Below are 13440 nucleotides of genomic sequence, written 5' to 3'. Positions count from 1 at the left end.
CCAGAACAACAGCAAAGGACCTTGTGAAGTTGCTGGAGGAAACAGGTACAAAAGTATCTATATCCACAGTAAATTGAGTCCTATATCGTCATAACCTGAAAGACCGCTCAGCAAGGAAGAAGCCACTGCTCCAAAACTGCCATGAAAAAAGCCAGACTCCAGTTTGCAACTGCATATGGGGACAAAGATCGTACTTTTTGGAGAAATGTCCTCTGGTCTGATGAAAGAAAAATCAAACTGTTTGGCCATAATAAGCATCATTATGTTTGGAGGAAAACGAGGGAGGCTTGCAAGCCGAAGAAAACCACCCCAACCGTGAAGCACGGGGGTGGCAGCATCATGTTGTGGGGTGCTATCCTGCATGAGGGACTGGTGCATTTCACAAAATAGTTGGCATCATGAGGCAGGAACATGATGTGGATATATTGAAGCAACATCTCAAGACATCACTTAGGAAGTTAAAGCTTGGTCGCATATGGGTCTTCCAAATTAACATTGACCCCAAGCATACTTCCAAAGTTGTGGCAAAATGGCTTAAGGACAGCAAAGTCAAGGTATTGGAGTGGCCATCACAAAGCCCTGACCTTAATCCTATAGAAAATATGTGGGCAGAACTGAAAAAGCAAGTGTGAGCAAGGAGGCCTACAAACCTGTCTCAGTTACACCAGCTCTGTCAGGAGGAATGCGCCAAAATTCACCCAACTTATTGTGGGAAGCTTGTGGAAGGCTACCTAAAACATTTGACACAAATCAAACAATTTAAAGGCACTGCTACCAAATACTAATTGAGTGTATGTACACTTCTGACCCACTGGGAATGTGATGAAAGAAATAAAAGCTGAAATAAATCATTTTCTCTACTATTATTCTGACATTTCACATTCTTAAAATAAAGTGGTGATCCTAACGGATCTACAACAGGGATTTCTTACTAGGATTAAATGTCAGGAATTGTGAAAAACTGAGTTTAAATGTATTTGGCCAAGGTGTATGTAAACTTCCGACTTCAACTGTACGTTTCTATTACAAGGCTGCATGGTTGTTTTATTTGAATGCCTTCTATTGTCACGTGCATTAAAATGTAGAACTTGCGATAGCCTACTCATTTATTTGGATTGACCTTTTCTTCTCTCTGTGGCTAACCTTAACCTCTTGTTTATAAGCATCAGAGTCACTCTTGCTCGTGTTCTTGTTGATCAGAAGAATATCAGGTAGTGATGTGTGTGCTGTGGGGATGTAGTTTGTTCTTCTGTAGCTCTGCCTTTCATTACAAGGTCACTGGGAGATTAAGCAATTCATGTCAACAGTAAACAACACTGTGCTATTTCTCATCCATCATCATGTTTGGAAAAATAAAGTTCGATATAATTTGATCCCCTGTGTATGACACCTCTGTTTGTGTACTGACGTAACTGTGTGGCTACATGTTTGTTTTGTTTCTACAGTCTAATGCCATCTGGCATTACACACACTCGCGCGCGCACATGCCCGCAAACAAATACAAAAACCACCCACCTGTGGTATTCCCTCAGTGGACCTTTGTCAGTGTTTTTGTGGAGGAGTGGGAAATAAAGTGCTCATAATTTATGCTGTTCTATTATGAGATATTCAAACGACCTTTTAGTGCAAACACACTCTGTTTAAGATATTCTCAACGTCCACAGGGGGATTACTGTTTCTGTTGGCTCCTGCTGTCTGTGGCACCAAATAAAATCCTGAACAAACAAAAACACTGTTTATTTATGTCAATCCCTGAGGGCATGTCTGCTTGAACACTCATTGCATTTCCTCTCCCATGATTTTGCTTTAACTCTATCAGTCACTAATTGAATTGTTTATCAACCTTGCAGATGATAGAACACAATTGCTACAAAGTTTTACAAAAGACAATCACTGACAAACTGAGTTTATCGCTAACATAATTTAGGGGTTTAAATATATACAGCACCTAATTAGTTATTATCATTATACCTGTTACAATGTACCATGGATTAGTGTGGGATACTCCAGTTTTGCATCCCACAGTGGGCATTGGCCATAAAAAGCCATATTCGCGGATCACCATCTAGTGGAGACCGGTTGAACATCGTTTTTTTGGAAGATGGAAATTAATGTGGAACCTCTTTCTTTTTTGCCACGTTCTACACGGAATTTCTAAAAGTGACACGGAAGGGAAAAATGGTGTCACTAGCCACCACAGCCTAAAAGTTTTATACCCCGTTTATGATTTCTGACCTAACCCTAACCTCAACTACACTGCTAACCTTATGTCTAACCGTAACCTTAAAGCACATTTTTGTTTTCATTAATTTTTGACCGTATACTTTGTGGCTGTGATAACTAATGAAAACACAAAAAATACAGGAAGTCGATAGCTAACTACGTTAGCTTTTCCGCTGGGTTTATTCCGTCAAGCTGCTCATATCTGAAAATACATTTTGTGTGAGCTTCTGGACCAAATGACAGCGACTCCGTTGACTGCAATTGTTTTATCTCGCTGCATGCAGTTAAATCGCTAAATGATGGGAGAGAGGTAAGTATGTAACGTTAGCTAGTTAAATAGATACAGTATATGTGCCAAGTTGATGCTAACGTTAGCTAGGTGGCTAATGTGGTTAACTGGCATTTTCTACTGTGAATTACTAATCGATGTTCACACAGAGAGGAGCTGTAAACTTTAGCATTTCGGGACACGTAACTACATTTGCAAGCAAAGTCTTGTCGACTTACATAGGTAGTCTAGATCATGTTTCTGCAAGCACTGCCTGGTCGTGTAACCCCTTTTCCAGTTATACAGTTAGCAAATAGCTAACCATTCAAATAGTAACGTTATTTGTTGTTGACAAGATGTGACAGCACGCAAGTTACATAACGTTAGCAGTTATTTATGTCAATCAATGTTTTTCTTCACAGTTGCATTCCCAATTTGGCAGGTTGCCACGCCTCCGTTGTTTTCACGTCTAAAACACCATGTCTGATGTGACATGGATGGAATTGTCTGGAAATAAATGACCGTTCTATTCCAATGAGTTGTTGTCATGTGCGTTAGAGCCAACCATCCCACATGTTGTATAGTAAAATACCTGTCTCATATTTGCCAACCAATTCACAGTGGCAACCCAACCAGGTATTGTGTAATTGAGGCGTGTTTGGTTCTAATCTGTTAGATGATCGGGCAGATTAAGCGCAACAGTGGAATAATGTGGGAAATAACTACCGGCTCTTGTATAGTCCAATGGCCCTAGGGTGAAAACAGTCGGCCTAATTTCTCCAGTTAACCCCCACTGAGACTGTAGCTATATCAGAGACACTGCTTGCTTTAACATTGAGGCCAGGCAGCACATTGGCTGATTGATAGTGTGTGTGTCTGTGAGTGCGTGAATGTGCGTGTTGATCCACTGGTTTCTGTTTCATCTCTAAAGTGTAAATGGTTTATTTTAGAGTATTGTTATTACCATCTGTGGAAGGCTTGCTGAGCTGTAAATTGTGAGCGGAGATGAACAATCTCTTGAGTGGTCTTGTCTCTAGTGTATGAGTCATGATTATCTCTCCTCTTCTCACCCAATCTTCTCTCTCTTTCTCGCTCTCTCCTTCTCCCCTCCTCCCCCAATTCCCTCTCTCTCTCTTTGCAAAGAGTGTGTGTAATGGTGGTGTGATCCTGTGTGTCTCTGTGCCATGGAGAAGCCGTGGAGGCTGTGGGGCTCGGTGGAGCGCTGTGCCCTGGCCTTGGCCTCCTGGTCCTGGGGTGCCTGTCGCATCTCCCTCCTGGCCCTCATCCTCACCTTCCACCTCTACGGAGGCTTCTTTCTCCTGGCTCTCATCCTGGCCTCGGTGGCCGCCATCCTCTACAAGTTCCAGGACGTGCTGCTCTACTTCCCCGACCAGCCCTCCTCCTCCCGGCTCTATGTGGCCATGCCAACAGGCATCCCCCATGAGAACGTCTACATCCGCACCAAGGACGGCGTGCGCCTCAACCTTATCCTGCTCCGCTACACCGGCGGAGACAGTCTTGATAACCCCGGGGTCGCCCCCGTCAACGAATCTAACCCTGCCTCCACGGCCCCGCCCACAATCCTTTATTTCCACGGCAACGCAGGCAACATCGGGCACCGGGTGCCCAACGCTCTGCTGATGCTGGTGAACCTGAAGGCCAACGTGGTGCTGGTGGACTACCGGGGGTATGGGAAGAGCGAGGGCGAGCCCAGTGAGGACGGCCTGAACCTGGACGCCCAGGCCACACTGGACTACGTGATGACCCGGCCTGACCTGGACAAGACCAAGGTGATGGTGTTTGGCCGCTCTCTTGGGGGCGCAGTGGCGGTTCGCCTGGCCTCGGCCAACCCTCACCGCGTGGCTGCCATCGTGGTGGAGAACACCTTCCTCAGCATCCCCCACATGGCCGCCACACTCTTCTCCTTCCTGCCCATGAGGCTGCTGCCCCTGTGGTTCTACCGGAACCAGTTCCTGTCCTACAGACAGGTGGCGCTGTGCCGGATGCCCTCGCTGTTCGTGTCGGGCCTGTCAGACCAGCTCATCCCGCCCGTCATGATGAAGCAACTTTACGAACTGTCGCCGGCACGAACTAAACGTCTGGCCATCTTCTCTGAGGGCACGCACAATGACACATGGCAGTGCCAGGGCTACTTCGCTGCACTGGAACAGTTTGTCAAGGACCTGATGAATAGCCACACCCGCGAGGAGAGCGTCCAGTCCACAGCCAGTGTCACAATCATCTAGTCTAGAGAGAAGAAGAGTCTAGAGAGAAGAAGTGTCTAGAGAAAACCCTACAGTCCATACTCCCTACATACGTGTGTAGATCCAAAACCATTGAATAGGTGTAATAAGCAGCAATATGGCTCAGGAAATGTGAAGCCAACCACTGCCATATTGCTTATACCTGTCTAGTTGTTTCTGATCTACTTGAGGTGTCTATGGTATGGTAGCAGTAACTAGGCTGTGCTACTAGGGTCAGATTGGAGAGAATGTTCATTTCTACACTTTTGTTTTGGTTTCATCATGGTCTTTTTCCATAGTAACTGTACCATATCAAACAATTGGGGAGTACTTTAGGTGTGGGGGGTGTTTGGGGTTGATGGAGGGGTGATTGACATGGAAATGTCTCCATAAGTCTATTTGTGTGTGAAATATGACTGCAGTGGGTGGACATGTACTTGTTATGGCCTTTTTTGAATCATTTACAAACCATACACAACTTTGATCATCCTGTCAAACACAACCACACTTTTAAAAACACTTTAAAAAGAAAATAAACTACAGGAGGCAAAGCTGCACCTGAACTGCCAGAACTTAATGACAATGTTTAGCTAACATAATAGCATTTCAGTAAATCAATAAGACATTTCTGACTAATATGATAGTGTTTCAGTAATTCAATTAAAAAGTTTATTTATTTTAATTGTGTAATCTGTTATTTCATGACACGCTGTTTAAAGTTACATGCGTGAGGATCTTATAGGCATCATAGTGTCCTTATAGATTCATATTCTACTTTTTACAGAAAATCCTGTTCATATCAGCCGAGAGAGAGACAATATGATACAGCCCATAAGGCACTATGTATGTGGCACTCTGAAAAGGAGCATGCACAACCTGAATGTTTCACTGAATGTTTCACTCCCAAACTATTTTGTTGTTGTAAATGGCCAGATGATGTTCCAATGTTGCATAAATTCCATTCTACACTGTATATTCTCTGACAATAAATGTAAACGCCTATGTGGCTGGAGCTGTGGTCAACTCTTTGCATAGTTTACCCGTGACCCGTTCTGTTGGTTGCCAACCCCAGGGCTTTCAGACGGATGTGACCATTAGATTGATGCTGATAGAACTCTACTATAAAGAACAGACATATGTTCGGAATTTTGACATGCAAGGCTTGTCTGTCTGTACAATACATTTTTATCTGCATTGTTCTGAATTCTGCACACTATTAAAAACCAGAAGACCTTCACCCAAATACCATGGCCTGGGAAAAACCTAGCTCTGTTAGCTTCCTGTGAAAGTGAAGGACACTTCGTGGGATAGAGTGTGTGTTATCTATGTGAGGGTTACATTTTCATCTCTGTGTTTGTACCATGAGACTTGTGTTACTAAGTTGTATTATTATTTGTGTTATTCTATTCTTCTCAACGTAATGATTGGGGCGGCAGGGTAGCCTAGTGGTTAGAGCGTTGGACTAGTAATCGAAAGGTTACAAGTTCGAATCCCCGAGCTGACAAGGTACAAATCTGTCGTTCTGCCCCTGAACAGGCAGTTAACCCACTGTTCCTAGGCTGTCATTGAAAATAAGAATTTGTTCTTAACTGACTTGCCTAGTAAAATAAAGGTAAAATAAAAATTGTTCTGTCAAGTAGGCTAGTGTCTCAGTTCACCCCATGGCTTTACCTGCTTGGAGTGCTTTTAATGAGCTAATGAACCTTTCCTGCATGTCTTCCAGGGACTGGAGCTGAGGTGGATAAACATACACTCTAACCCTGCTGGGTCGTGATCATTAACAGATTATAACAGGGAGGGAATACCTGTCCAATAAGAAATGCTCAATTTTGTTTTTAGTTGCAAAATCTATTGCTACATTGTGCACTAATTGGGGTGGCACATTTTGGGTAATATTCAGAGGTGGAAACGTGCTGTGGGAATTAACGGAAATATATGCAAATTAATATTAATACCATTTTTAAATGTAAATGTTTTTTTGCATTGGATGTATTTACCATATCATATGGAGACAAACATAAACATCATAAGTAGACATAATTGCAAATGATTACATCCTTCCAATATAATTTTTTTTTTAAATTGTTACGGATTTAATTTCAATGAAGAGTTGACTCTTCACATGGGATGATTTCACTGAACATCAAAAGAAATGGAATATTGAATGATCCCCAATGATCCATCTTATCTCAGAAAAATGTTTTCAACATACATCTGTAAAATTATAGTGTAGAAACTTAAGCTTTGGTTGTCTTCCTCTCAGGCTTCCAAGTCTTCTCCCTGGACCTCTTCAATGTCCACCTCTTGAACATCAGACTCTGAGGCCTCATCTTCACTGTCACTTTCCAACCTTGTTGAGGATGGCCTGTTGTCAGGCTCAAAAAGCCTCAAATTTGCCCGAATGGCCACCAATTCTTCAACCCTTGTATTGGTCAGCCTGTTGCGTGCTTTGGTTGTGTTCCCAAACAAGGACCAGTTGCGCTCTGAAGCGGCTGGGATTTGGTGGGATTTGGAGGATGATGGAGGCAACGGGAAAGAACCTCAGATCCACAAAGTCCCTTCCACCAGGTGGCTGATGAGATATGTTGGCACTACTGCCATATTGTATCTCCATCCCAAAGACTGTCTAACATGATGACAACACCACCCCAACTGGTGTTGCTGGGCAGCTTCAATGTGGTGCTCTTATTCTTCTCACTTTGCTTGGTGAGGTAGATTGCTGCTATAACTTGATGACCCTTCACATACTTAACCATTTCCTTGGTTTTCGTGTAGTCTATCCATTGTTTACAGTGCCACGATGTCCTTGAGGAGCAGATTCAATGCATGAGCAGCACAGCCAATGGGTGTGATGTGAGGGTACAACTCCTCTACTTTAGACCAAGCAGCCTTCATGTTCGCAGCATGTTCTGTCACAAATGCAAATACCTTCTGGGGTCCAAGGTCATTGATGACTGTCTTCAGCTCATCTACAATGTAGAGACCGGTGTGTCTGTTGTCCCTTGTATCTGTGCTCTTTTAGAATACTGGTTGAGGGGTGGAGATGATGTAGTTCATTATTCCTTGCCCACAAACATTCGACCACCCATCAGAGATGATTGCAATACAGTCTGCTTTCTCTATGATTTGCTTGACCTTCACTTGAACTCTGCATCCAGCAAATTAGTAGATAAAGCATGTCTGGTTGGAGAGGTGTATGCTGGGCGAAGAACATTCAGAAATCTCTTCCAATACACATTGCCTGTGAGCATCAGAGGTGAACCAGTTGCATACACAGCTCGAGCAAGACATTCATTAGCATTTCTCTGACTACGTTCCTCCATTGGGTCAAAGAAACTTCTGATTCCAGGAGGACCATGAGCTGTTGCTATCGATAAGGTGTCTGATTCATCATTTTCACCTCAAATAGAGAGAGAGGGACTTTTGTCAGAGGTTGCTTGTTGTGAGCGCTAAGAGAACTTTATGCACTTGGCCAGAGGATTCTGCATCTTTGTTGCATTCTTCACATGATTTGGCACAGTATTTGCAAATGTACACAGCTTTTAATTCTACATTAGTTGCAGTGAAATGTCTCCACACATCAGATAGTGCCCGTGCCATTTTCCTGTAAAGATGCCACAAGACCTAGAATTGCCTTATGTGTATCCCACAAAAAAAGTTTCACTGTTAATAGCTAACTTTTTTGATGAATTTAAGCAAAGTTCTCCAAATTCCAGGGCTTAACTTCCCATGGAAAATGTCTGGAAATTCTCTGTTATGTCTCGGTCTCTCTGCAGCATACTACAGTGCAGTTGTACTGTATCAAAGCCATTCGGACACAACAAACAGAGACACTCAGAATCAGCAGACATGTTGGCTCTAGAATCTAACTTCAGACTAAACTGCGTGTATCACAGTGAGCTGATTATTCACTATATACACTACCGTTCAAAAGTTTTGGGTCACTTAGAAATGTCCTTGTTTTTGAAAGAAAAGCACATTTTTTGTCTATTAAAATAACATAAAATTGATCAGCAATACAGTGTCGACATCGTTAATGTTGTAAAAGACTATTGTATCTGGAAACAGCAGAATTTTTATGGAATATCTACATAGGCGTACAGAGTCTCATTATCAGCAACCGTAATTCCAATGGCATGTTGTGTTCGTTATTCCAAATGTATAATTTTATAAAGCTAATTGATCATTAGAAAACCCCTTTGTTAGCACAGCTGAAAACTGTTGTACTGATTATAGAAGCAATAAAACTGGCCTTCTTTAAACTAGTTGAGTATCTGGAGCATCAGCATTTGTGGGTTTGATTACAGGCTCAAAATGTCCAGATTCAAATAACTTTCTTCTGAAACTCGTCAGTCTATTCTTGTTCTGAGAAAAGAAGGCTATTCCATGCGAGAAATTGATAAGAAACTGAAGATCTCGTACAAAGCTGTGTCCTACTCCCTTCACAGAACAGTTTCTGGAATTTTGCAATTCAATTCCTGACTTGACTGAATTGGCCCTCACTCCTACCAGAGTTGTTGGAGTGATACATTTGGGATATGTTGCTGCTAGAGTCTGGCCACCGACCTGGTCCGACCAAGTCCTATTGTGAAAGAAATGTTATATTGAACTCAAAGCAATTGCTATTCTACATAATGTTGCATTACCATTGTGTAAAATATTATTTCTAAGGATATCAAATTGTATTTGTCACATGCGCCGAATACAACAGGTGTAGACCTTACAGTGAAATGGAATGAAAGCTGGCTTTGATATGCAGGAGAGAATGTTAACATGCTGATACACTGATTTGTTGAAGGACTAAACATGTGATGATGATGATGATGGGTGTTCTCTGAGCTGGGGGCTTATGGGTATTGTAGTTGAGAGCTCTGTACCCTCATGAACTGAACTTAAATTGTGCATCCATTCTGTTTAGGAAAGCAACCACTGCAGTCATTTTACTACTCTAGTGTTGATGTGTTAGAAAAGAAGACTGAATATAAAAAAACTAAGTACACAATCTCATTTTCTGTTCTTTGTACAGTAACATGCAATAACTGAATAAACCCAAAGTTCTTATAATCTCTCTCTTCTGTGATGTTTAGCATGTTTAGCATTTGTCTGAAGAGTCTGGTTCCACATTCACAGAAGTATGTTGGCTACAAATAGAGAAAAACATTCTCTACTTCACTTGTTATCTTCTGGAACAGTGATGATGTTTTGCTATGCTGATGTAAAGAGGCAAGGGGTGATTTTTGCACTTCCTTTTCTAGTTGGCCATCCTGTCTATTCAGACCAAAATATGAGTCATCATATTTCTATACTCCATTACTCTTCCACAACACTAATTATGATTTGACATGTGTTTTATATCTTGTCGTATTTGCATCAGCTGTGACTTTAATCAGGATCAGATGTGTCTCCTCTGCTGTGCCCTTTCAGACTAAAGTGGTTGAAGAGAAAGCAGAGTTTGCCGTTTAGAGCGGGGAGGATGGACAGAGCGTAGATGGGTAAAAAGAGAGGGTGGTTTGACTTGGCCGTTATCAGTGGGGGAAGTTCTGAGTGTGGTTAACCGAGCGGAACAGAGGAGAGGGAGGGAGGCTGCAGCTCTACCCAGCCTAATACACCATTCAACCATCATGTTCAGACAGGAGAGAAAGAAATACCTGGGAGAAACAGAAGAGGAAGTAAGGGAAGGACTAACACAGTAGTCGTACATAGAAAGTAAGTCCAGAAAAAGCTAAGAAGGAAAGACGACAGGGTGTCTGGAGAGACAAGGGACAGTTAAGAGAGCGGAAGGCAGCCTAGAATGTCCCAGAACATACCAAAAACATTGACTAAAGACTGAAGATCCAGCATTACTATCCCAAGAGGAGAGCCCTTTGGAAGGCAGATCATGCAGCCAGTGTGACCACGGAGGAGGCTCTCTGGTTCCTGTGATGGTGTCTGCAGGTCCAAGTCCTGAGGCTGTTGGCCCTGTGCCTGGGCAGGAGTCTGGGGGTCGGAGGCTCTCCTGGCCTGTCCTGCTGCTGACCCTGGCGGCGGTCACCTCATCGTCTCTCTCAACTCAAATTTATTTATATAGCCCTTCGTACATCAGCTGATATCTCAAAGTGCTGTACAGAAACCCAGCCTAAAACCCCAAATAGCAAGCAATGCAGGTGTAGAAGCACGGCTTTATCTCTGTTCCATCTGCTGGCCCTCAGGGCCGAGGTGGAGGGGCTCCGGGCAGAAGTATTTCCCAGGAGAGAGGAGGTAAGATGTTTACATATTCACTGCTATTCTATGATGCTGTGCTCTGTAAAATATGTATGATATGAGATGGAGTTGTTTTCGATGCGTTACCCAGACACTGCAACAGATGAGCAGCAGCTACAGAACCAGGAGCAGATCAGCCCCTCCACACCCCCCTGACCCCCAGCCCCCTCCACACCCCCTGACCCCCAGCCCCCTCCACACCTCCCTGACCCCCAGTCCCATCCACACCCCCTGATCCCCAACCCCCTCCACACCCCCTGACCCCCAACCCCCTCCACACCCCCTGACCCCCAACCCCTCCACACCCCCAGCCCCCTCCACACCACCCTAAACTCTCCATCTGTTCTACTCTCTAGTGTCTCAACCTTGTCTACAGATGCTGGCAGATAGAAACAGGGAAACATTCCAGAAACGTACTGTAAACCAGGAATTACAGTCAGACACACAATTTTACCAGAAATACTTAAGTTGACTTAAGGACAGACAGACTGGGACTTGGGCTATGCTAGCTAGTTCATCGTGCTTGGAATGACTCACGCATGGTTTGTTTGTCGAGGTTGGTGGTGTTTTGATTGATTCATTTGTGGTTTGTGTTTCTGGTGTTGTGCAGAGTTTGCGTTGGAGCCTCACACAGGGATCCCCTGGCAGGAGGGGCTTAGGAGAGGCTCCGCCCTGGAGTCAGAGTGTGACAGCATTCTTGTCAGAGAGGAGGGATACTATTTTGTCTACAGCCAGGTGAGCACTGGTCGTCTACATCAGAGAACTTGGTGTATCATATAGGTTAGTGCTAGATCACATGGGGTGAAGGTACAGTAGCTCTAAGCTATTACATAGACACAACAGCTCACAAGCCCCAACTCTCCCATTCTCTCTTCAGGTGTACTACAATATCTCATAAGCCCAACAACATTAATCTTCTTCTCCTGCACATTTTCTGGATACGTCATGGCTCTAACTACTCTCTCTCTCTCTCTCTCTGTCCGTCTCTCTTTCTCTCTCTGTCTGTACGTCTCTCTCTCTGTCTCGCTATGTCTCTGTCTGTCGGTCTCTCTCTGTCTGTCTCACTATGTCTCTGTCTGTCTGACTCTCTCGGTCTCTCTCTGTCTTTCTGTCCCTCCCTCCCTCCCTCCCTCCCTCCCTCCCTCCCTCCCTCCCTCCCTGTCTGTCTGTCTCCCTCCCTCCCTCCCTCCCTCCCTCCCTCCCTCCCTCCCTCCCTCCCTCCCTCCCTCCCTCCCTCCCTCCCTCCCTCCCTCCCTCTCTGTCTGTCTCTCTCGGTCCCCACCCACCCGTCCATCCATCCATCCATCCATCCATCCTACATGGACAGGATCTTTGCCATGGGTCATGTGGTGAACAGGAAGAAGAGGAACGTTGTGGGAGATGAAGCTCAGCATGTCACACTGTTCTGCTGTATCCAGGACATGAACCCTGTTTACCCATACAACACCTGCTACACAGGGGGTGAGTGCGTACTTGTGCATGTTTGTGTGTGTTTACGTGTGTGCCTGTACGGATATCAGTGTGTTAACTCTCTTCTCTGTAGGTATAGTGAAGCTGGAGGTCGTGGACATTGTGGAGCTGCTGATACCTCGCTCTACAGCCAATATTTCTCTGGATGGAGATTCTTCTTTCCTGGGGGCCTTTAGACTGGTCTGACCAGGGGGGCTGAACCTGGGGGACTAGGGGATACAAACTGGGGGGACTGGAAATGGTGAGCTGGTAGATACTGGCTGTGGTGGAGAAGAGATAATGGTTTTAAATGTAAAATAACTAATGGCTTGTGTGTCTGGTAGCTACATTATCTTTTCTACTATGATGTCAACTGTTTCACAGTGTGACTGAGGGATGGACTTACAGATTCATGGCCTATGACTGGCTGATGCCTTATGTGTCACCCGTGTCATCACAATGCGTGATCTGAAATGTTTGAGGCTTATGTTGGCAGGTGGCTCTACGTTCATTCATGTAGACTCCTTTACACATGTTGTTATGGTCATATACATTGTCAATACACATGTTGTTATGGTCATATACATTGTCAAAACACATGTTGTTTAGGACTGTGACGATACCAGTATTGCAATATTTTTTCCATGGCAAAAATGATAACACAAAGCAGACCAAACTCCTTTGGCCCTTAAAAGGTGCCTCACATACAATTTATTTAGGCATTTTTGCATTGTAATTTCAGAAAACATCCATAATATATCTGCAGTTATAGTGGAATGATAGTGTTTCACAGTATTACTTACCTGCCAAGTTTGTGATTGGCTGTGATGCCGGAGCGGCTGTTCTGTGGCTGTGTTATCTAGTGGAAATCGCTCTCAATTTCTGGCTGCAAAAAGTCTACACTGTTACCTCAATTTCAGTTTCTGTGAGAAAACAAGCACTGAATAGTGTTGGGAATCATTGTACCATCTATACTGAAAAAAATAGAAATGCAACATGCAACAACTTCAAGATTTT

General features: G+C 43.9%; 2 protein-coding genes across 2 annotated transcripts; both read left to right on the top strand.

Moving 5' to 3' along the window:
• The first annotated feature begins 2168 nt into the window (after positions 1–2168).
• Positions 2169–9798, top strand: LOC135519093 (protein ABHD13-like). The gene is made up of 2 exons (XM_064944151.1): positions 2169–2533; positions 3635–9798. The coding sequence occupies exon 2, from the start codon at positions 3676–3678 to the stop codon at positions 4735–4737; it is 1062 nt and encodes a 353-aa protein (XP_064800223.1). The 5' UTR covers positions 2169–2533; positions 3635–3675; the 3' UTR covers positions 4738–9798.
• LOC135519486 (tumor necrosis factor ligand superfamily member 13B-like) lies at positions 7639–12630 on the top strand. The gene is made up of 7 exons (XM_064944717.1): positions 7639–7720; positions 10669–10771; positions 10884–10971; positions 11327–11387; positions 11585–11711; positions 12287–12435; positions 12518–12630. The coding sequence occupies exons 1-7, from the start codon at positions 7639–7641 to the stop codon at positions 12628–12630; spliced, it is 723 nt and encodes a 240-aa protein (XP_064800789.1).
• Positions 12631–13440: the final 810 nt, after the last annotated feature.

The sequence above is a fragment of the Oncorhynchus masou genome, chromosome 29 (assembly GCF_036934945.1).
Source record: "Oncorhynchus masou masou isolate Uvic2021 chromosome 29, UVic_Omas_1.1, whole genome shotgun sequence".
In the NCBI taxonomy this organism is placed as follows: domain Eukaryota; kingdom Metazoa; phylum Chordata; class Actinopteri; order Salmoniformes; family Salmonidae; genus Oncorhynchus; species Oncorhynchus masou.
Note: the sequence above shows the minus strand (reverse complement) of the source record. Positions and strands in the feature narration are given on the sequence as shown.